At 41.3% G+C, this 25,517-nt stretch overlaps 1 protein-coding gene across 2 annotated transcripts in view; it reads left to right on the top strand.

Moving 5' to 3' along the window:
* The window catches only part of pdss2 (prenyl (decaprenyl) diphosphate synthase, subunit 2), a 178,358-nt gene that overhangs the window by 129,067 nt on the left and 23,774 nt on the right, over positions 1 to 25,517 (top strand). For both annotated transcript variants that reach the window (XM_087982822.1, XM_043687056.2), the window contains 2 exons: positions 3,146 to 3,316; positions 15,586 to 15,717. In XM_087982822.1, coding sequence (XP_087838948.1) covers positions 3,146 to 3,316; positions 15,586 to 15,717 — 303 coding nt within the window. The remainder of the gene's footprint in view (positions 1 to 3,145; positions 3,317 to 15,585; positions 15,718 to 25,517) is intronic.

Here is a 25,517-nt window from a genome sequence, read left to right as displayed (position 1 = left end):
TCCAACTTGTATTAATTTTGTTTCAGCAACTGAGCAACTTAGACCAATTGACCTCTTCCCATGGCTTCAGGATACCTTCCCAGAATTACCTTATTTTCACTTTGTGTTTAAAAACAGAGAACAGGCTTTTCCTCCAAGCATGTATCAGCATAAGGGGCGGCACGGTGGCACAGTGGTTAGCACTGTTGCCTCACAGCGCCAGAGACCTGGGTTCAATTCCCGCCTCAGGAGTGGAGTTTGCACATTCTCCCCGTGTCTGCGTGGGTTTCCTCCGGGTGCTCTGGTTTCCTCCCACAGTCCAAAGATGTGCAGGTCAGGTGAATTGGCCATGCTAAATTGTCCGTAGTGTTCGGTAAGGGGTAAATGTAGGGGTATGGGTGGGTTGCGCTTCGGTGGGTCGGTGTGGACTTGTTGGGCCGAAGGGCATGTTTCCACACTGTAAAGTAATCTAATCTAATCTAAAGCACATTAGTAGAATGAATTATGAAAAATTGAGTTTGATTTTATGCTGTGGCCCAGCAGCTGATGACCAAGTCCATCTCTTGTTTGCCAATTCCCAGAGAAGGTTTTCAGCCCATTAGTCTGGTCTGGTTTCAAACCCAGTTCTAAAAATTGGAATTAAATAACTAGCGGCACCCCTCAGTTTCACTTTGATATCAGTGCTCCAGTTCTGTGTTTGTTATAATCCACAGATGATTCTAATAAACATAAATAGCTTATGGATGAACAGATATGAATGATTGAACAGTTTGATGTAATTGTAAACCAATGCATACAAGTTTTAGGAACTGGATCTGGTAGCTTTGTGCATTTGTATACATAGTTCTTCAATCTTGTTAGTAGTGGTCCATTAAAGTGGAGATCTAGAAAAGAGGTTATACATGTAAAATCACATACTACTAAAGCAAGTTGTGTTTATGTAGCATCTTCAACGGAATGTCTCAAACTGCTACATGAAGCATTATAAAACAAAATAACACACTGAGCTGCATATGGAAATATTAGATTAAGTAACCAAACTTTTGGAGCAGTGTAGAGAAGGAAAAGAGATGGAGAGGTATAGGAATGGTACTCTAGGCCATAGAACCCAGGCAATTGAAAGCACAGCAACCAGTGATGGAGCACTTGAATAGAAGATTCACAAATAGTCAGAAAAAGAGAATGCGGATATCTCGGGGCTGTAAGAGTAGAGGGCATTACAGAGGTCGGGTTGGATGGGTGGAGGAATTAAAAAAACAAGGGTGCAAATTTTAAAACCCAGCACTCTCTGACCAGGAACTGATGTAGGTTAGTAAGTATAGGGATGACAAGGGAACTTGGTGAAAGTAATGATGTAGCTGAAGGGTTTTGGATAGTCCCAAATGGTGGAATTTGGAAGATGAGTAAAGAGGCAACAGAGGCATGATTGAGAGCTTCAGCAGCAGATGAACTGGGGTATTACAGAGATAAAAATGAGCATTCCTAATGATAGCACAGACATGAGGTCAGAAATTTATCTTACAGTCAAATACAACTCCAGGATTCAAAATAGGCTTGTTTTATTTCAGATTGTTGCCATGGAGAGGCTAGAGTTGTGAGCTCGGGGACAGAGTTTGGAGGAGAGACTGAAAACAATGGCTTCCATCTTCCATTATTTAATTGGATATTGTTAAAAAGTACATCCAAAGCATAAATAATAAGAAAGTAAAATACTTTGTTGTAAGATTGATGGTAGAGTAAGCCTAATGGAATGCAGTCTTTTTACCTGAAGAGAGATTGGATTTCAAATGTGAGGGAGCGATATTTGTGCTTGAGACTCCATTTGAGCTAGCGATTCAGTTTTGGGTATCACACTGTAGTAACAATACATTGGCATTCATGCAACAATGTATGGCACATTCTCTGGATTCATAATTCTGGAGCTGTCTCTTCAGGAAAACACAAATCCCATAAAATTAAAATTGCTGCCATGTTAGAAAGATGATCTGAACTCCAAAATGTTCATTAATATTAGTGGAGCCATTTTTTTTATTGCACCCTTCTTTCTTCCAATTTCCAAGCTGGGTGTAAATACATCTGGAAAAACAAACCAATATGCATGATTCGAAAGGGAGGCCCAAACTGATAATTGTCATCTGTTTCTCAAGGAATGGTAGTTTCTCAGCTAAACCTTCATTGCTGCAAACAACCTACAAAGATAAGGCGAGTAACATTATTGAGACTGAGAATACGGTTTTAGATATTTTTAATCAACCTACTCAACATGTTATGACACACCCAAGCTTGAATCCAGAACGTGGATCTTCAGGCCTAGGGAGACTCCCATAAGAACCATATCACAGAAGTTTTACATTAAAATAAAACAAAGAACTGCAGATTCTGGAGATCAGAAATTCAGCAGGTTGGCCAGCATCTATGGAGAGAAAAACATAACTAACATTTCAAGTCCAGTGGACCCAACACATTAATTTTGTTTTTCTTTCCATAGATAATGCCCAAACAGCAGTTTTACAGTTTGATAGTATGCTACTTTCACCTGGTCTATCATGTAGGCCTCCTTGCATTTACTCTGCCACTCCATTATGCAGACCAACAAAGCAAAACAGTGTTAGGAAATTAGTATTTTCTTCGATTTCTTGCTATTCAAATCAACTAGGTTTGTTTTTAAAATGAAACCACCAGAACATGCTGCTTATTTGGCGAGAAATTTTCAGTATTGAGAGAAATGGAATTGTTTGGATGGCCATACTAAAGTAACTTCATTTTGTTTCTCACCACCTAGAGATCTCATTGTAGGCTGCTATTAATTGTTCAATTACCAGCACTCGCAGTTTTTTAAGCATCAAGTAAATGAACCATTTGATAAAAGCACGAGGATCGAGGGACTAGTGATTATCTCATAAATGATACATGATTCAGTTTGACGTTAATAACTGAAGTTTCTAACATTTGAATGATGAAACCAGATTGGGTTCTCTTTGCAATTGGGATAATTCAAACATTAGACTATCTGTCAACATTTGTTTTGAAATTTGGACTGATTATGTTCTCTTTCATCCCCAGGTTTGCTTAGTTCTGCTTCTGCATTTATTACTGGTACATCATTTGCAATTGATTATTATTACTCATGATCCCATGGAAATGATAATTATGTTTTTACTCTTAGGAGAAAATTACTGAAGACATCCTGATGACTAACTGGGAGAAGCGGATATTTTTATCCCATGGTGCTTTGCTGGCGAAGTGTTGTCAAGGTGCAATGCAACTAGCAAATCACGACACTGAGGTTCAAGAAATGGCATTTCAGTATGGAAGACACATGTCTTTAGCTCACAAAGTAAGCAACTTTACACAATTGGATGAAGATAGATGAACTGCTACAATCATGAATATTTATATAAGGATGGAAATTTTCCAGAGTAGTCATTTTGGGATAGAACCGACTGTAAATAAGTTCACCTAAGTGCTTGTCCATGTGGTGGACGTTTGCAAGTCCGAATGTTCTTTTCAATACAGCATTTATTAATTCTAATAATAATGTCTTCAAGCTGAAGCAGAACAACCCTATCAATCATCACAGATGTTGAAATTTTCTCCAATGTTCAGCAACTCTCCCAAACAGAAACTGAGACAGCCAGAGGAAATTGTAATTAAAAGATTAGTTACAGTACAGATTGACACTAAAACCACAGTTGGACAAAATCTCCCTCTAAGTGTATCTGTGACCACAGTTAATTATTATTTATGCTATTAATATTCCCATGCTCTCACTCCAATATATTCACCTGACTCTCAGGGATACAAAGGAAAATGATTGGATTAAGTCATTGTGCTTTCTGTGTAAGAATTATCATCCCATCATTAGGACAATTCTTTTTGTATTTAAGAAAACGTTCCAACATAACCAATGAACATCATATTGACCATAACTGCTGTTGTGGGTCATCAACTCACTTAATAAATGTTTAACCTTTGGAGCCTTCCAATTCTCGTAATCTTGATCAGATGGGCCAATGGGCTGAGAAGTGGCAGATGGAGATTAATTTAGATAAATGTGAGATGCTGCATTTTGGGAAAGCAAATTTTAGCAGGACTTATACACTTAATGGTAAGGTCCAAGGGAGTGTTGCTGAGCAAAGAGATCTTGGAGTGCAGGTTCATAGCTCTTTGAAAGTGGAGTCGCAGGTAGATAGGATACCGAAGAATGCATTTGGCATACTTTCCTTTATTGGTCAGAGTATTGAGTACAGGAGTTTGGGAGGTCATGTTGCGGCTGTACAGGACATTGGTTAGGCCACTGTTTGAATATTGCATGCAATTCTGGTCTCCTTCCTGTTGGAAAGATATTGTGAAACGTGAAAGGATTCAGAAAAGATTTGCAAGGATGTTGCCAGGGTTGGAGGATTTGACATATAGGGAGAGGCTGAACAGGCTGGGGCTGTTTTCCCTGGAGCGTCAGCGGCTGAGGGGTGACCTTATAGAGGTTTATAAAATCATGAGGGGTATGGATAGGATAAATAGACAAAGTCTTTTTCCCTGGGGTTGGGAGTCCAGAACTAGAGGGCATAGGTTTAGGGTGAGAGGGGAACTATATAAAAGAGACCGAAGGGGCCACTTTTTCATGTACAGGGTGGTGCGTGTATGGAATGAGCTGCCAGAGGAAGTGGTGGAGGCTGGTACAACTGCAATATTTAAAAGGAATCCGGATGGGTATATGAATAGGAAGGGTTTGGAGGGATATGGGCTGGGTGCTGGCAGGTGGGACTAGATTGGGTTGGGATATTTGGTTGGCATGGACGAGTTGGACTGAAGGGTTCGTGCTGTACATCTCTATGACTCTATGATGTTGGTGCTCGGTTGACAGAGGAACTTGTTCTTGAGCAGGTTCTGGGGAGGCAGTGCCGTAATAATCTACAGCCCTACGCAAATGTCCTGGGACAAGGGTTCAAATTTCACCATGGAATTTAGTGAATTTGGAATTCAGTAAAAAATCTAAAATACTGACCTTGGAGCCATTGTCAGTTGTTGGAACAAAACACCTGGTTCACGATTATCATAGATTGTGCAGTACAGAAAAGACCCTTCACCTCATCAGGTCTGCCATCCTTTAGAGAAGGAAATCTTAATTCGCCTACATCTCACTCCAGACAGTTGACTCTTAACTGTGCTGTCTGCTCAGTTTTATCACACTGCTATAAAATCTACACAAAGGAACGTCAACCTCGGCAGCAGAACAGTAGCAAGTTCAGCCCTGTCAATAAAGATTACTAAAATCTGAAGGCTTGTGAGAGCTGCCCTATAGACTAGCCAAACAACAGCCTTGCACTGATTCCGTGAATGTGGCTATGTCCCAAACATCGCTGTCACCATCCCTGGGTAATTCTTGTCCCACTGGCAAGCCAGACCCACCAGACGTGGTGGCACTGTCAGGAAAGGAAACCACCTGCTAATTACCATGTACTGCCTACCGACATCCTCTTCTGCTGATGCATCAGTGCTTCCTCCATGTTGAACAGCAGTTGGAGGAAGCACTGAGTGTCGCAAGGATGTAGAATGTACTCTGGGTGGGTTATTCTGATGTCCATCACCAAAAGTGCCTCGGCAGCACCCTACTGACTGAGCCAGTCAAGACCTGAAAGAAATAGCTGCTTGACTAGATCCATGCCAGGTGTTGAGAGAACCGACAAGAGGGAAAACCTAGGTGACTTCCTCCTTCTCACTGGTCTGCCTCTCACAGATGCATCTGTCAATGATTGCATCAGTAGGAGTGACCAGCGTACAGGCACTGTAAGCACAAAGTTGTGCCTTCATGTAGACAATATCCTCTATCGTGTCAAATGGTGCTACCATTGTGCCAAACAGGACCGACTTAGTAAAGATCCATCAATTTAAAACTGAGTATCTGTGAAGTGATGTGGGGCATTGGCAAAGGTGTGTAACCTAATAGTCCACCATGTACCCCACATTACCATTACCATCAACCCTGGCTGAATGATGTTTGCAGGAGAGCATGCAAGGTGCAGCATAGTAAATTGCTAAAAATGAGGCCTCCACCTGGAGAAGCTGTTTGGAGTTATATCTCAACAATAGAGGAAAGTGATTGTTGGAAGTCAATCATCTCAGCCATTAGACATCACTTTGTGAGCTCCTCAGATTCGTGTCCTAGGCCCAACCATCTTCCAAGCACTGGTCAAATGGTTTTGGCCCAAAACATTGACTTTCCTGCTCGTCAGATGCTATCTGACCTGCTGTGCTCTTCCAGCTTCGCATCCATTGACTCTGACTGCCAGCATCTGCAGTCCTTACTGTCACCATCTTTTCACTACCTTCAACATTCACTTATGTCAACACTGGCATGCTGTAGCAGCTGTTTTTACCATCTCCAAAAAGCATTGCAGTAACTCACTCTGGGTTCTTTGGCACCAAATTACAAACCCATGACCTCTACCATCTAGAAGGACAAGGACACTTAGAACACCATCACTTGGAACTATATAGCCCATGTCACTGGGTCAAAATCCTGGACTTCTTTTTCCAGCATTGTGGATGTCCTTACACCCCAAGGACTGCAATAGTTCAAGAAGGTAGCTCTTTTCCAGCGCAATTAGAGAATGGCAGTAAATGCTGGCCTAATCAGCTACACCCACATTAGATGAGTGAATAGGGAAAATAAAAATAAATTTTTCCTTTTCCATTCCTCAGGAGATTTGGCAGATTGTGGGTGAACTTGGTCTCTAAGAGTACCAAAAGTAGTTAATTCTCTGCTTCGGTTTTAGGTCTCTTAGCTGAGAGCCCAGTAAGTATAACTAATGAAATTAATCATAAAAGCAGAACTCTCGTCAAGACACGGTAGATTGTGCTCAAAAATTTGGTTGCTTTCCTGATTTTTGAGGATAGATCCTTTCATATTCTCTAAGTATTGCTACAGTAACCTGAGAGTTCAGTGACAGATTCAGATTTACAGTGGTTCAGCATTAGCATTGTTTTGTCAATCTGTTGCACCATCTCAAATGCAGTATAATTTTGCTGTAATTTAAGATGGCTGACTTGCCAGTTGCTTTTTAGTATCAGTGTGTTACTATAAGCAGCCTTTGAAGGAGTTGTGCCAGAATTGAACAGCAACCAGACAATTTCTCGTATTACTTGACTTTGTTTATTCAAAGTGAAACTTAATGGGATGAAATACTGGCTAATCTTTTAATGATGCAAATAAATATGGTAATTTCTAACTAGTTACTTTCTTACACATGACTCTTTGTTGTACAGTGTAGGAATAATTGCTTATCCCTTAACATAATTTATTCAGGCATCAAGAATAAGATGTTCCTCCACTTATTTGTTTGTTGGGTTTGTTAACTTACTTATTTTTCAGCTCCTACTTGCTATGAAACAAGAAATTAAAACTTAGAATTGAAGCCATCCACTCCTCTGTTAATCATAGAATCCCTTGTCCTGTTAAGGATGCATGCTAAATGGTCAAGACTCTTCTTAAGGCCAAGTGAGTTCACGCACTCTGTGTTTGCATAACATCTTTCTGTAAGGTATTATTCTACTTCGGACGTACCACATCTACTGTGTTCTACTTTGCCAATTAGTGGTATTTGCTTGGAAGGACTGAATTCTACCTATAAAATTAATGACTATCTCCCATAAAGAGTTTTCTGACAAGTTTTACACTTTCTTGACTTCAAGGACAGCTTTCTATTTAAGCTGCATAGCAGCTGTCACAATATGTAACAACTTTTTTACCACACAATCATGCTAAATTGTGCTTGGTACCAGGAATAATGACAGGAATAAGCTTGTTTTGTGCCGTATGCAATGCACTTTACCAGAAAAAACAGTTTTAGATACTTTGAATAAACTATAACGAATTCTCTCCTGTGTTATGAGAACATTGTATGAATTTATTAGGTACAATATTATAAGTTATACCTACTCTAATTCCCTTGGTGTAAATAATACATAGTTAACATCTGGCTGCCTGAATGGCATTTCCTTATTTTGTTAGGTTTAGGAGAGAGTAGTCATGAGGATTGCCAACAAGCCTCAATTGAGCTCTTAACTTGGTAATGTTTAGCAAACAGTTTTATTTTTTGTGCTTGATTTGACTGCACACAAAACAGTTTTACTACCTGTCTTCGATTATATTGGGGACCACACAGTCTTATTCATAAAATATTGATAATTGAATAAATAACAATCACTTCCCAAGGATTAGCACCTTTGCTTTCACATGATTCTTGATCGGTTAACAAGTAAAAGAACAGGAATTGAGAAAAGCGTTATAATTCCACCTTTTTTAAAACCATCTATAGTAAGAATCCACACTGCGTTTTATTATTTATAAAATTTCCAAATGGTTACAGCACAGAAAGAAGCCATTTGGTTTATTGTGTCCATGCCAGTCCTCTGGAAGAATGATACACCTAATTCTACTCCCATACTTTTTTCCATCAGCTCTGCAGATCATCATTCTGTTTGCTTTAGAAAGCTTCAATTTAATCTGTCTTCATCTCACTCTGGCAGAACATTGAAATACTAAATACTCACTGGCTGATAAACCTTTTCCTCATGTCACCATTATTTCATTTGCCAAATACCTTAAATTGCTTCCCTCTGGTTCTCAACCCTTTTCCCAAAAGGGACAGTTTCTCCTTATAAGAGAGCACCTTCTCCAGGTGTTCAGACCCTGCCTGATTTTGAACTTCCGATCAGATATCTTAATATTCTCTTCTCTAGAGAGAACAACCCCAATTTCTCCAGTTTGTTCATTGAACTGAAGTTCTTCATTTCTTGAGCCATTCTTTTCTGCATTCTCTCTAATGCTTTTGCATGGTGTCCAAGAATAGGTACAATGCTGATCCAGGACTTTATGCAGAAGCGTCATGATTTCCTTTCAAGCTATTTATAAATGTTAACATCCTGTCTGCTTTATGAGCCACTTTCTCAACTTGCCCTGCCATTTTAGTGATTTGTGCACATAAGTACCCAAGTGTGATCCCTTTAGAATTCTGCCCTTTATTTGATCTTGCCTCTGCTCATTCTCCTTACAAAATGAATCACTTCACACTTCTCCACATTAGATTTTATTGGGCACTTGTTTGCCGATTCCACCAGCCTGGGTAGGCTTATTCTTGAACTTTGTCACTATCCTCCACAGTTCTCAATGCTTTGAAGTTCTCTGTAATCTGCAAATATTGAAATTGCGCCAGGTGCACCAAACTCTAGCTAACTGATCTGCTTCAAAAAATCAGAAAAAAAACTAACATGACTCTGGGAACCTCTTATATATCTTCCCACAATCTGTATTTTAATAATCCCTATGTTCCCACTGTCTCTTTCATTCCATGGGCTTCAACTTTGCTTACAAGCCTATTCTGTGGCACTTTATCAGATACTTTTTAGAAGTCTATGTGCACCACATCAACTACGTAACGTTCATCAATACTCTTGTTCTTCATCAAAGAACTCAAAAATATCAGTTAAACTTGATTTGCCCTTAACAAGTATGTGCTGGTGTTTCTTCATAATTCCACAATTTCCAAATGTTTTTTAATTTCTACTGAATTATGGATTTGAAAAGCATCCCAACTCCTAATGTTAAGCCTGGGCTTCTACTTGAATCATTTTATTTTATCCTTAACCTTCAAAAATTCTTTGTTTCCCTTACTTGCTTCTCTTCTGATAACTAAACATGTTGAGAGTGTGTACATTTTATAGAAACATCCACTTCTTCAAAGTAAGCCTTTTCACCGAAACAAATTGGTTGATGTCTTTATTTGAGCAATCTAACACGTGTGACTTCAGTGCAAAAAAATTGAATCACTTGCAATTTTGATTAAGTGCAGACTCTATTACACAGCAAGAAAGAGCCTATTCATTCCTGTAAGGATTACAGAAATGTTTTTCTGACTACTAATGGGAGCAGAATTTACTATTCCATGTTGCATTATGTTCATTATTGTAGTCTGTTGGCTGGCTGTTATTTCAAACTCTTAAGAAAAAAATGAATGATAATTTAGCACAAACACTGTTGAAGTGCATCAGGTGTGCCCTATTGAGTTTGCTGACAATGTGGATGTTAACCTAATATTTCTAATCAATGGATAGTTTTTACAGATAGTTTAGCTTCTTAGCTCTGATATGTCTTTAACAGGAAGTAGATTGTGTTACAAAAATACATCAATTTAATACAAAATGTTGACAACTATCAGTCAAACAGTCTAGAATTCTGATGGTGCAGTTAATAAATAATGTGTTAAACTGTCCCAATTTGCAATGCAAATAAGGTAATTGCACCACTAATCTCGTAAAATTGGACAAGTAAGTTTCCACAGAAATTAATGGTGAGAAATATTCATTTTATAATTTGGACATTTGAGTCAGCGATAATTCATAAGCACTGAAATTAACTTTAAAGTATTCCAAACTAATCAAACTAGAATAGGCTATAAATTGGACATTGCAAATATGGGTGTCAAAAATGCCTGCTGAGTGTAGGGAGGCATTTTGTCATTGGTGTGGTCACTGAATCTTGTCAGGCCTGAACTGCATGCTTATTCTGCAGGAAGCCATGGAGAACAGTGAGAGAAAAATTGAGGTGGATCTTCCCATCCGAAAGGACTGATCAACCCTGATAGATGTGTGATGCATTTTAAAATACTGGGGGTTGTGGGGAAATCAGTCCTTGAAACATTACAAGTGCTGCAGAAAAGGAGATGAGTGAAAAATTCAAGGAGTTTTAGTTCTATGTAATGTTATCAATGTGACAGTTCCTGCATGATCTGGGACTGAACCTTTACAGAGGCAAGGCTGGTGAGAGTTGCAGGCTTTCATTAGAGGAGCAGCAAGTGCAGTATAGATCAAATCTGTGAGGTACTCCTCCTTCAACTGGGAATGTTACTGTCCCAAGTTGGGCATTCATTAATCGCCGGTTCCCTCGCTGTCCATCTTGGTGCTCCTCCAGAAACAGAGTCTACAATGAGAGGAGCAGCAAGAGTGGGAAGGAGGGAACCCTACTGGTTGGAGAAGCCACAGCTGCAGCACGTGTAGAGAGAGAGAGAGAGAGAGAGAGACTGGAGAGGAGCAAGCCAAGATGGCAGCAGATCCAGTGCAAGTAATGTGGTTAAGGCACATGAGAGAAAATGTGGACACCAGGCAACATTGCTTACTTTCACATAAGTAAATGAAATAAGCTGTATTCAATTCCCCATTTTTATTTTTCCATCTAAACTCCTTTCATCATCTGGCTTTCAAGTGTACAATAGCAATTAGCCAAAGAAACAAAGTTAAATTCTTTCCTCTATATTTGTTCAATCATGTTTTGGGGTAGACAGATTTTTTTTTCATTCATTCATGGGATATGGGTGTCACTGGGCCCCCTAATTGCCCAGAGGGCTGGTTAAGAGTCAACCACATTTCTGTGAATCACAGCTGCATGTACTATTGATCCAGGTGAGGATTGCAGATTTCTTTCCCTATAGGTCCTTAGTAACCCAAATGGGTTTTTGCAATAATTGGCAATGGTTATGGGCCAGCCTTTACTGAATTCAAATTTCACCATCTGCCATAGTGGGATTCAAAGCCATGTCCCCAAAACATTGTCCAGCAGGCTAAGATAAAAGGTAGGGAGGAGAGACTTGGGGGAGGGGCGTCGGAAATGTGATAGGTGGAAAGAGGTCAAGGTGAGGGTGATAGGTCAGACTGGGGTGGGGGCGGAGAGGTCGGGAAGAAGATCTCAGGTTAGGAAGGCGGTGCTGAATTTGATGGATTTGACTGAGACAGGGTGGGGGGAGGGGAAATGAGGAAACTGGTGAAATCCGAGTTCATCCCTTGTGGTTGGAGGGTTCCTAGCCGGAAGATGAGGCGTTCTTCCTCCAACCGTCGTTTTGTTGTGGTCTGACGATGGAGGAGTCCAAAGACCTGCATATCCTTGGTGGAGTGGGAGGGGGAATTGAAATGTTGAGCTACAGGGTTGTTGGGTTGGTTGGTCCGGGTGTCCCAGAGGTGTTCTCTGAAACACTCCGCAAGTAGCAGGGCTGTCTCCCCAATATAGAGGAGGCCACATCGGGTGCAGAGGCTGCAATAGATGATATGTGTGGAGGTGCAGGTGAATCTGTGGCGGATATGGAAGTTTCCTTTGGGGCCTTGGAGGTGAGGGGGGAGGTGTGGGCGCAAGTCTTGCACCTCCTGCGGTTGCAGGGGAAGGTGCCGGGAGTGGAGGTTGGGTTGGTGGGGGGTGTGGATCTGACGAGGGAGTCATGGAGGGAGTGGTCTTTACGGAATGCTGATAGGGGAGGGGAGGGAAATATATCCTTGGTGGTGGGGTCCGTTTGGAGGTAGCGGAAATGACGGCGGATGATGCGCTGTACATGGAGATTGGTGGGGTGGTAGGTGAGGACCAGTGGGGTTCTGTCCTGGTGGCGGTTGGAGGGGCGGGGTTCAAGGGCGGAAGAGCGGGAAGTGGAAGAGATGCGGTGGAGGGCATCGTCGACCACGTCGGGGGGGGAAATTGCGGTCCTTGAAGAAGGAGGCCACCTGGGTTGTGCGTTTTTGGAACTGGTCCTCCTGGGAGCAGATGCGGCGGAGTCGAAGGAATTTCAATTCCCCCTCCCACTCCACCAAGGATATGCAGGTCTTTGGACTCCTCCATCGTCAGACCACAACAAAACGACGGTTGGAGGAAGAACGCCTCATCTTCCGGCTAGGAACCCTCCAACCACAAGGGATGAACTCTGATTTCACCAGTTTCCTCATTTCCCCTCCCCCACCCTGTCTGAGTCAAATCCATCAAATTCAGCACCGCCTTCCTAACCTGAGATCTTCCAGACCTCTCCGCCCCCACCCCAGTCTGACCTATCACCCTCACCTTGACCTCTTTCCACCTATCACATTTCCGACGCCCCTCCCCCAAGTCCCTCCTCCCTACCTTTTATCTTAGCCTGCTGGACAAACTTTCCTCATTCTTGAAGAAGGGCTTATGCCCGAAACGTCGATTCTCCTGTTCCCTGGATGCTGCCTGGCCTGCTGCGCTTTTCCAGCAACACATTTCCAGCTCTGATCTCCAGCATCTGCAGACCTCACTTTCTCCCCAAAACATTGGCCTGGGGTTCTCAATTGCTTATCCAGTGACATTGCCACTATGCCACGTGTGTCCCTGATAGTTTATAGAAGGTTGATGGGGTGAAATGTATTATGGGAGAAGTGGAATTTTATTTCTGTTTTTGATAGATTAGTTTTAATTCATTTATTCAACTGATGTGGCTGTTGCTGGCTAGGCCAGTATTTGTTGTCCTTGAGAAGGTAATAGTGAGCAATGTGCTTAAATTAACTGTCCTTAGGGAGCAGGAACACCACAGTGTTTTTAGGAAGAGAGTTCCAGAAGTTTGGCCCAATTACGGTGAAGCTACAACAGTATAGTTCCATAGAAATGAGGACTGTGTTTATCTTGGAGTGAAATTTATGTTTCTGCTGTACAAATATGGGCCTGTATACAAATTTTCTTTGGCTGTCATTGTACTGTTTTCTCTTTTTTTTAACGAGTTTTGATGTGTGGTAAAAGTTAGGAGTTCAGTTAATCCAAAACTTGCAGGCTTTGAGTTTGGTTAAAATCAACTACTGGAGGAAGAAGGACAGTGAATGAAGGAATACTGCTTTACTAGCCAACACTCCCATTTTCTTCAGTGTTTACTGTGGAGAAGGACATGGAAGGTATAGAATGTAGGGAAATAGATGGTGAGATCTTGAAAAATGTCCATATTACAGAGGAGGAAGTGCTGAATGTTTTGAAACACATTAAAGTGGATAAATCCCCAGGACCTGATCAGATGTACCCTAGAACTCTGTGGGAAGTGATTTGTATCATCGATAGTCACAGTGAGGTGCCGGAAGACAGGAGGTTGGCTAATGTGGTGCCACTATTTAAGAAAGCTGGTAAAGACAAGCTAGTGAACTGTAGACCAGTGTGCCTGACGTCGGTGGTGGACAAGTTGTTGGAGGGAATCCTAAGGGACAGGATGTACATGTATTTGGCTTTGTGCATGGGAAATCATGTCTCACGAACTTGATTGAGTTTTTTTGAAAAAGTAACAAAGAGGATTGATGAGGGCAGAGCAGTAGATGTGATCCGTATGGACTTCAGTAAGGTGTTCGACAAGGTTCCCCATGGGAGACGGATTAGCAAGGTTAGGTCTCACAGAATGCAGAGAGAACTCTCCATTTGGATATAGAACTGGCTCACAGGTAGAAGACAGCGGGTGGTGGTGGGGCATTGTTTTTCAGACTGGAGGCCTGTGACCAGTGGAGTGCCACAAGGATCGGTGCTGGGTCCACTTCTTGTCGTCATTTATATAAATGATTTGGATGTGAGCATTAGAGGTACAATTAGTAAGTTTGCAGATGATACAAAAATTGAAGATGTAGTGGACAGCAAAGAAAGTTACCTCCGATTACAACAGGATGTTGATCAGATGGGCCAATTGGTTGAGGAGTGGCAGGTGGAGTTTAATCTAAATAAATGCAAGGTGCTGCATTTTGGGAAAGCAAATCTTAGCAGGACTTATATACTTAATGGTAAAGTCCTAGGGAGTGTTGCTGAACAAAGAGACCTTGGAGTGCACATTCATAGCTCCTTGAAAGTAGAGTCACAGGTAGATAGGATAGTGAAGAAGGCGTTTGGTATGCTTTCCCTTATTGGTCAAAGTATTGAGTACAGGAGTTGGGTGGTCACGTTGCGGCAATACAGGAAGTTGGTTAGGCCACTGTTGGAATATTGTGTGCAAATCTGGTCTCCTTCCTATTGGAAGGATGTTGTGAAAGTTGTAAGCGTTCAGTAAAGATTTACAAGGATGTTGCCAGGGTTGGAGGATTTAAGCTATAGGGAGAAGCTGAACAGTTTTCCCTGGAGCGTCAGAGGCTTATAGAGACTTACAAAATCATGAGGGTCATGGATAGGATAATAGTCTCTTCTCTGGGATGGGATGTCCAGAACTAGAGTGAATAGATTTAGGGTGAGAGGGGAAAGATATAAAAGAGACCTAAGGGGCAACTTTTTCACTCAGACCATGGTACTTGTATGGAATGAGCTGCCAAAAGAAGTGGTGGAGGCTAGTACAATTGCAACATTTAAAAGGATGGGTATTTGAATACGAAGGGCTTGGAGGGATATGCACTGGGTGCTGGCAAATGGAACTAGAGTGGGATATCTGGTTGGCATGGACGAATTGGACCAAAGGATCTGTTTCTGTGCTGTACATCTTGATGACTCTATATCCTTTGATGGAGATGCAGAAGGAGTATACAAATTCCTGCTTCAAGAGCAGTTTCTAAGTTTAATCTTTAGACCTAAGGAGACCCTGGAAACCAAAAATCATTCCCCACAAATTGTCTCCATCATTTTCACTGACACAGTTATCTTGTTCACAATTATTACATTTTGTTTGATGCAGCCATCGAACATCTGTTTCACTCAATAATGGTTTTGTGGTGCTGACTGAAGTTTTGTTTTTTATTTCGCTTTATTTTTGATTGATTTTTTTTAAAAAATCTGTCATATTCACCCTTCTAAATCCTCACAATTTGCATTTTATTGTTGTGACTTTGTAGCTGAACTCTGACCTTCAGCCATTTGTTGCGGAAGCCTCTTGTGACACGATGCCTTTCTGTCTGAACTCTGCTCCAGTCATCTTACATCAGGAGGCTTCAGGTCGAGATACGTGGATTAATCAACTTAAAAAGGTATGGTTCATGAGGCATTTGCAGGTTATATTATCAAACTATAAAATGAAAGTTAGGAACACAGGTCTAATTAGAAAGTGGCAACAGTCCTTGTTGGAAGTCAGGTCTGAAAATTCTATTTCAAAATCCTGAGGCTTGAAGTTCTGGTTAGGAATTTAGCTGATTCTTAATGTTTACAGAATCTTTTTGTTGATATTTATATTCTTTTTATTCAGTATATTGCGACAGGAATGTATGTCCTTATCCTGCAGATTTAAAGCACGATACTATAGAACATTGAACAAAAAGCAGTCCCTTTAGAATCTTTCAGACATTAGACTTGTTCAGAATAACCCACTCTCCATCATTCAATTTTCTCCACTCCATAAGGGGCTGACTCTTAACATGGGCAACAGGTGGCTTTGCTGGAATGACCACACGTCACTTGAAAACCCAGAGAGTAAGTGGTAAACAGGCTGTTTAACTGCAAGGAGTCTCACAGTGGAGTTCCTTAACAAACACTTTAAAAGTCATTATATAGCAATCAGGAACATGGAATCTGCCTTTATATTAGCTCAGCAACATCACGCCAATTGGTAATATGTGCAATCTTTGGAGAAATCCTTGGAGTCAGTGTTGTGTCTGTGTATGCACAAAATTGTGCAAGGATGGTTGTGGCCAAGTCGTTCCCCAGAGGGCATGGGTTTAAAGAAACTGGAAAATAGGATGAAGATGAGGAATGACTTTGCACAGTGTGTTATGATTAGGAATGTGCAGCTTTAACGTGCTATTGAAGTAGATTCAATATCTGTCAGTAACTACTTAAGTTCATGAATGAAAAAAAATTACAGGGCAATGAGAAAAGAGCAGAGCAGGAGTAATTGAATAGATCTTTCAAGGAGCCTGCACAGATGTGACGGCTGAATGGCCTCCTGTACTGTGCGATTCTAAAATTAAACCTGATTGTGTCCCTGCTGACATCATGTAATTATCCACACCCTGACTCACATACATTTTCAATGATTATTAATGTAACTTGCTTAACATTCTTGTTATTTCTCTGTAGCAATATTAAATGATCCATTCAAAATTTTATTAAGCAAGGCTTGCAACATTAAGAACAAATAATTGGAGAGGACTCCCTGAACCAAATTTCAACATTGTCCCATTACTGACGCCAAAAGGAACTTGGATCTCTTTTTTCTGTGGTTTTTCACTTGCATTTCAAACCTGGTATTTGGAAAAAAAAACTCTCAAAATGGAAGCAAAATGTAGACAAGGTGTCTACATTTGAATCCCATTGTAGGAGACGAAATTTGTTGACGTTAATATATTGATTTGAACAGCATTCAGGAAAAGGGCTACTTACTGTCACTCAGAAAATCAATTAAGTTAGGGCCACTTTGCTCCAGGTGTGAATGGAGTGCAGTTAATGTGTACTTACTGTTGAAATGTTGTCACAGTTGCCCAGGCATTAGCTACATTCATCTAAATTACTCCTAAACATCCACTTACCTGTATTAATAGTTAGCTTGTCAATATAGGTACTCACTTAACTGATTTGAAAGCCAAAAATTGGCAGCAAGTTGTAGAACTGATCAAGTGCCCAGGTAAGGAGATTTTCAGTCAAGAGTAAGGCCGTGTTCTTAGGGAGTTGCAATGACTGATCCTTTGTCCCTTTCACTGTCGACTCAGAATACCTGAAGATGTTGGGGATGTAGCTTAGATGAGCTGAGATGTGTACTAAGAAATGGAAGGAGCAAGTAGCCATGATCAAACAAAAGCAACATTCCCTCTCCGTTGTGGTTAAGAACCTGGTCATCAAAAATGGGATGCTCTTGGTGTTGCTGTATGTGACACATGTCTGGCCCATTCTTCACTCCAACATTGTGGTGACCACCAGAGCCATAATCTGTTTTATCTGGTGGTCGATGATGGGTTATGTTTACAAGGACATGACGTATAAACCCCTAGATAATGAAGAGACAATGCATCAAACACAACCCTCATTGTAATGGCCACCTTTGTGTAAGCTGCTTCAAGCTGCATACACCGAGTACATAAACTGAGTACATTATCCGAGTAATGAGGGATATGTCTGACTGTATTGCTATGGACCACTCCATGTGGTAAGACCGTGTCATACCATCTGTCCCTTTTGCAGAAAAACATCTTTGATCACAAGTCTATCCAGTGGTCAGTGTGTAAAATCCTCAAGGCCCTGTGGGAAGAGGAGATGATAAACCCTGCCAAATGGTTCCTCAAACAGATTGGCAAAGTAATTTGGTGGGATGAATCATCACCATGACTTGCAAACAAGCACCAAGATGTGGTTTGGCTGGTGATCAGAAAGGTCCTTGTGATCAGAAAGGTCCTTCTCATCAGATCCTTCCCACACGCCTGGACTCTCATCCCCTCTATGCATTGCCCTCAAGGTGGTTGTGGGTTGGGGTGAAGAGACGATGCTCCATGCCCTTATGGAATTTGCATTTGGAAAGAAGCTCTGAAAAGAAATGCAGTGGGTTCTGTTGAAGTTCATCCTGAACTGCTTTGTGACACGTGGCTCTGTGTTCTACAATCTGTTCCTAGGGATGTCCACTGAGACAAAGATCAACAGCACCTGGGATTTCATGGACTCAGTGAAAGATCCACTTTGGTCTACTCAAGACTTATTTGCAAAGTATTTCCTTTGACTGAGTTTTGCAGTCTAGCACAGTCCAAGGTATTACACCCTGACCATTGCCTGATAGGTTTGTGATCAAAGATGGTTTTGTGTGTCATATGACACGTGGCACAGCATGGTCTTAACACTTGGAGTGATCCATCATGATGTTGCTTGATAACACTTCCTAACACTGGCTTGCTGAGGTTTGGTGCTGTTGCTGCAGAAGAACATCAGGAAGGTTCACCATAAATCTTTTCAGTCATAGTACACTGAGGGGCTGGAAACTGGAAACCTTTTGGGCTGTGTGCTTACAAAGAATGAATGTTGAGAAATAGGAGGATTGAAAGTGTATTTTTCATTAGTGTGATTATCACTGGCGAGAACTTCATTTGTTTCCCATTCCTAGTTGCCCTTGAGAAGGTCAACTACAGTCTATTTTGTGTAATTACCCTTAAGGAGGGTACTTAGAATGCCATTAAGGAGGAAGTTCCATGATTTTGACACAGTGACACTGAAGGAACAGCGCTCTATTTCCAAGTTTGGATGGTGAGTGGATTGAAGGGGAACTTGCAGTTGCATCTTCAAGTGGTATGCATTGCTATTACTGAGCATCAATTGGAGGGAGTGAACGCTTGTAGCTGTAGTGCATATCAAGTAGTCTGCTTTGACTTGGCTGGTGTCTAATATGAGTGCTGCTGGAGTTCACTCATACAGGCAATTGGGGATTATTCTATCACACTCCTGACTTCTGCCTTGTCAATGATGGGCAAGCTTTGGAGAGTCAGTAGGTGACTTATTCCCTGCAGTGTTCTGACCTGTTCTTATCACCACAGTTATTTATATGAGTGGTCTAGTTCAGTTTTTGGGTCAATGGTAAACTCCCAGGCCTTGGATTGTGGAGGATCCAATGATGATGATGCCATTGAATGTCAAGGATTCTTTCTTGTTGAAGATGGTAATTACTTTGCACTTGTATTGCATGACTTTACTTGTGACTTGTTAGCCCAAACATGCTCCAGATCTTGCTGCATATTCACATGGACTACTTCAGTATCTGATGAGTTGTGAATGCTGCTGAATATTGTGCAATCACTAATGAATGTTCCCACTTCTGATCTTATGTTGGAGCGAAGATCATTAAAACAGCTTGAGATAGTTGGGCCTAGGACACTATCCTGAGAAACTCCTGCAGAGACGTCCTGGCGCTGAGATGATTGATCGCCTGCAATCAGAAACATTATTCCTTGTTCCAGGTATTGAGACATCTGAGTGGAAGGTTGTGTAGAGGGAGTTTTATACCAATTGCACTTCCAGTAATTTCCAATTTGAAATGTTTGTCCTCGTGCTAAATACTTGACATGGAATGGATTTTGCAAATACAAAGTCTACTGCAAATGTGTTACGTGGAAAATGATATGAGACGATGAATATTTTTAGTAATTCTGTTAATATTCGATCAAAATGTTCTATAATGTATTTTTACAAATTTCATGAGTGTGTTATACTTTTCAAAACTCAATGTCTACCTAATTCAGAATGTCAGTCATTTTATCATGTAAGAATATCTCTTGATACCAGTACAAAGCATCACATTGTCTTCTGCCTCAAAGGAATTGCTGACCACCACTTTCTCAAAGACAACTGGAGATGGGCCATAAATGCAGGCCCAGCCAGCAATGCTTACGTCCCATGAATTTTTTTTTAAAGTACAGTCGTTAGGGGGAAATTATTTACACTGATCTTTGCATCTGTTGCTGGAGGGCATAAATTTAAGATGACCGCTGAAAGGCTGAAGATTAGAGGGCATGGAATATTTTTCCAGAATCCGTGGCTTGAATCAAGAAATCAAGTCAAGAAATCAAAATTAGGGGAGAGATGGGGCTAAATGTATATTCCTCTGGAAGAGCTGGTATAGGTTCAGTGTGTCAAATGGCAGACCCTGCTGCTATAGAATTCTACGTTATAGGAAGTGCTAAATTATATAAGTAGGGAAGTAGTTTGAAATTGCAGCATACGTGGGGATTTGTTGTAACTGGTTTATTGAGGTTGCTCTATTTGAATATATTTGCCAGACTGCTTAATCTTTAGTTTTATTTCAAACAGTGGTCAATCTTTTTACATGTACCAAAGATAATGGAGCTAGTGTGTGCTTCATCCTGTTTTCGGAAGACCTCTATCGTATCCAATCTATTCTGTTTGCTGTGAAATAAGAATGTGTGGGCAATGTTGCCTCTAGGTTTTCTTTATTTTAGGGGAATCACATACAAGAGGAACCTCGATTATCCGAAGGACATGGGCAGGCAGTATTTTGTTCAGTTAATCGAATGCCGGATAACATAGTTCGGCCGAAGAGCAGGACCTTACAACCTTGTCGGATAATCCGATATTCAGATAATCAAATGCCAGATAATCGAGGTTCCTCTGTATACGAAAATTGCAGAATGCTTTAGTTCATGTAAATACACAGCATAATGCTTATTCTGTCAAGCAAATCTGAAGCAATTAAAGGTAGCACACAACTCTTCTGGCTTTTCATGTACCTGAAAATGCAAGTGTGCTGGTAGTTTTTTTTAATAGGAGCATGCACACTATATAGTAAAAGCAGTGCACTTCCCAGGTTTGCAGATATCGGTGAGTACAGAACCTCAATATGGTTTTATTGAAAGGTCCCTGCTGTGTATGCATTATAATGTCTTATTCCACCTGGTCTTCAACAGCTTTTAATTAATGCTCAGAAAGCAGTACTTTGTAATCATTTGTTCCAATGGTACGGTGAATCTTTATTACTGTGAATCACCTTGAGAATGAATTGTATCAGGAGAGATTGTGTTCTTATTAGAGGCAATTAACCCTAAGACATCATCCTTGATAAAGTTTAATGGTGTTCTTATAATAAAATGTGAATAGATTAAGGAGCTAGAAATTCAAACTAAATCTGTGACAAATGCACATTCATGAGGAGGTCTGATATGGCTTAACTGCCCCTTTAATTTTTAAAATATTTTCCCAATTTGGAGGAAAATTTCATTTTCAGATAAGTTTCACTGACCCTAACCCGAATCAAAGATATATCTCAACAGCATCAGCAAAGTCAAGAATGATCACCAGAGCACTCCAGCATTACTTCCAATGTCGCACTGTTGAAGAAGCCAGTGTTTAGTCAGTGGAGTTGTCTTATTGGTTCTTAGGTTAGTTTGCACAATTCAGCATTCGTTCTTAACATTCTTCTGTTTCATCAAGCAGGCCCATTATCTTTACAGCTACTCTCTGTTCCAGTTTACATTGTACTTCAAGTTTCTCCCCATTACTTAATCTTTTCCACCTCTCTGTTTCCTACTAATGTTTAAAGTTGTGGAATCAGTTTGGCTTATCCTGTCAGACATCAACCCTCTAGTACTCTATTTAACTGGGCGTTCTACATCATCTACAGCATTCTACACCAAGGAACTCACTGTTGACTTTCGGTGGGATGTTACTCATGCCAGCCTACACATTAACAACACAGAGGTGGAATGAGAGGAGAGTGTCAAGCTCCTGGGAGTGGTCATCCACAACAAGCTTTCTTGGACTCTTCATGTGGACTCACTGGTTACAAAGGCCCAACAACGCTGCTTCTTCCTCAGGCAGCTGAGAAAATTTGGCATGAAGGCGAATACTCTTGCCAACTTTTATAGGTGCACTATCGAGAGCATTGTACCTGGGTGTATCATTACCTGGTATGGCAATTGTACCATTCAAGATCAGAGACGGTTAGAGAGAGTGGTGAACTCGGCCTGGACAATCACATAGGCCAACCTCCCATCCATAGAATCCATCTACCAGGCCCGCTATCAAGGAAAGGCTGCCAGAATTCTTAAAGATCCATCCCACCCTGGCAATGTTTTTCTGCGACCTCTACCATTGGGGAGAAGGTACAGAAGCCTGAACACATGCACCAACTGGGTTTGTAACAGTTTCTACCCTACTGTTGTTAGAATACTGGATGGACTCACAAACTCTTAACATTCACCTGATCGTGTTTTTGTTTTTGCCGCTGTTTACCTATTATTTAATTATCTATGCTACTTAACTATGAGAACTGCCTGTATTGCTCGCAAGCCAAACCTTTTTACTGTGCCTTGGTACACGTGGCAATAAATTCAATTCAATATCAGCCTAAACTAAATTGAAAAATGTAAAAGACTCCAATACTTCAATTCTTTAGCAAGCAACAATGGCTGAGACCAGATCTACCAGTGGTTCATTAGTTGGTGATAGACATGTTTTAATATTTTTGCTCATGGGAGGTGCATATTGGAGGCTAGGCTAGTATTTACTGCCAGTTCCTCATTGCAGTTGAGAAGACTAGAAAAAATAGGAAGAGAAGTAGGCCATTTGGCTTCGATCATTTGAAAGGAGCATGGCTGGTTTGAATCCTCACATCTACTTTCCTGCCCTTTCTCCATGACATTCGATTCCCCAACTGATCAAAAGTATGTCTATCTGACCTTCAAGGTAGTGGTGAGCTGTTGCCTTGAACTGTGGTGCAGGGCAGCCACAGTACTGTTAGGAATAGAGTTCGAGCACTGACCCAGAAGAAGCAGCAGGATAGTTCTAATTCAACGATGTCAGGCTTGGAGCAGTACTTGTGAACAAGATCACAAGATATAGCAGCAGAGTTAGGCCAATCAGCCCATTGAGTCTGCTCCGCCATTCGATCATGGCTGGTACGTTTCTCAACTCTATTCTCCTGCCTTCTCCCTATTTCCTTGATCCCCTTACTAACCAAGAATCTATCTCTGCCTTAAATACACTCAAGACTTGGACTTCACAGCCTTCTGTGGAAATGAGTTCCATAGATGCAACACACACTGGCTGAAGAAATTCCTTCTCATCTGGTCTCCCTGCTATTGGAAGGCTACTGTGAAACTTGAAAGGGTTCCGAAAAGATTTACAACCAAGTTGCAAGGGTTGGAGGGTTTGAGCTATAGGGAGAGGCTGAATAGGCTGGAGCTGTTTTCCCTGAGTGTCGGAGGCTGAGGGGTAACATTATAGAGATTTATAAAATCATGAAGGGCATGGATAGAGTTAATAGACAAGGTCTTTTCCCTGAGGTGGGAGAGCCCAAAACTTAGAGGGCATAGGTTTAAGGTGAGGGGGGAAAGATTTAAAAGGGACCCATGGGGCAACTTTTTCCACACAAAGGGTATGTGCACGGAATGAGCTGCCAGAGGAAGTGGCAGAGACTGATACAATTATAACATTTAAAAGGCATCCGGATGGGTATATGAATTGGAAGGGTTTAGAGGGATATGGGCCAAACTCTGGCAAACAGGACTAGATTTATCTAGGATATCTGGTCGGCATGGACAAGTTGGACTGAAAGGTCTGTTTCTGTGCTGTACATCTGTATGCTCTATCTCAGTTCTAAAGGGTTGTTACTTCACTTTTAGCTATATTGTCAGGTCTAAATCTCTCCAACTGGTGGAAGCATCTTCTCCATGTCCACTCTTGCCGGACCTCTCAGTATTCTCTATATGTCAATGAGGTCTCCTCTCGTTCTTCCGAACTCCATCAAGTACATACACAAAGTCCTCAACCATTCCTCATGTGTCAAGTCCTTCATTGCCAGGACCACTTTTGTAAACCTCCTCTGGACCCCCTCCAATGCCATCCATCCTTAGATAGGGATCAAAACTGCTTTCGATGTTCCAAATGCAGTCTAACCAGAGCCTTATACAGCCTCAGTGGTACGTCTCTACTTTTGTATGCTAGCACTCTTGAAATGAATGCTAACATTACATTTGCCACCTTAACTGCCAACTGACCCTGCATGTTAACCTTAAGAGAATCCTTAAGTATTGGTACTCCATACATTGGCTGTCCTTGTTGTTTTAGGTGAAAGAGACCATGGGTTCGGAAGGAGCCTTGGCATTTTGTAGATGGTACACACTGCTACCACTGGGCTGAAGGGTTTGAATGTTGAAAGTGATGAATAAAGCAGGCTGCTTTATCCTCGATGATGTCAGAGTTCTTAACTGTTGAACTGCACTCATCCAGCCAAGTACGTGGTATTCCACCATGGTGCTGAGCTGAGGCTTATAGGTGGTGTGCAAGCTTTGGGTAAACAGGAGTTGAGTTACTCGCTACAGAGTTACTAACCTCTGACCTGCTCTTGCAGCCACAATATTTATGTGGTGAGCCCAGTGCAGTTTTTGTTCTATGGTTATTTTCAATCTGTTCTATTCAGTCTGGGCTTTCAGTCATCCTGACGCAATTGAATGTCAAAGGGCAGTGGACAGAGCATCAAAGTCCAAAGAAAACAGAGATTTCTTGAAGAATGAAATGAGGAGCATAAAGTGGGGCAGAGAGAGGAGGAGCTGGGCATGGATCACCAAACGGTCATAATATCCTGGCTGACCCACATTCCCCCTGTCCCCGTGCAATCCACCCCTTGCTGTCTGCCCTTCATTATAATAATGACTCAGGGGAAGGAAGATGATGCTGAAGCTAATGCTAAGACACAAGGCACCCTGAAATAACCATTAGGTTTTATCAGCACCTCACAGGAGAGCAGCTCATGAAAGGGTCTCCAACTGACTCCCTTGTAACATTTTATCCAGAATATGGGAGCCAAAAGTGCCAAAAGTGCCAAAAGCAAGCTGATATGAAACCATTTCATGACCCTTTTGGACAGCAGTGGTTAGAACGGATTGTAGGAAAGAATGTCGAGCAAATTTGCCAGAATATTGTCAAGACCAAGGATTACATTTTAAGGGAATACTGCACTCCATCAAATGTATGAGACTTACAGGTGATTTGATGGAGGGCATTTGGGATTTTGAAAGGATTTCATAGAGAAGATACAGAGAAACATTTCCTCCTTGATCCCTATGTGTCTGTGCTTAACTTTTGTTTGTCTGATTTTGGTCTTGCGTTCTCTCCTTTTCTCTGCAATGTCATCTTATGATTGGTGGGACAACCTTCAGCTGTTTGGACCCAATATTTTGGACCCCTCAAAATAAAATGTTTGTCTTGTGTTTGTGGTCCTACTTCAAAGGCAACATCAAACCTTAACTTTGATTTTGTTTTGAGCAGAAAGTGAGGTCTGCAGATGCTGGAGATCAGAGCTGAAAATGTGTTGCTGGAACAGCGCAGCAGGTCAGGCAGCATCCAG

The sequence above is a fragment of the Chiloscyllium plagiosum genome, unplaced genomic scaffold (assembly GCF_037043375.1).
Source record: "Chiloscyllium plagiosum isolate Xiang-an unplaced genomic scaffold, Cpla_swu_hap1 HiC_scaffold_3, whole genome shotgun sequence".
In the NCBI taxonomy this organism is placed as follows: Eukaryota; Metazoa; Chordata; class Chondrichthyes; order Orectolobiformes; family Hemiscylliidae; genus Chiloscyllium; species Chiloscyllium plagiosum.
The sequence above is the reverse complement of the archived record's forward strand: the minus strand, read 5'-3'. Positions and strand labels throughout refer to the sequence as shown.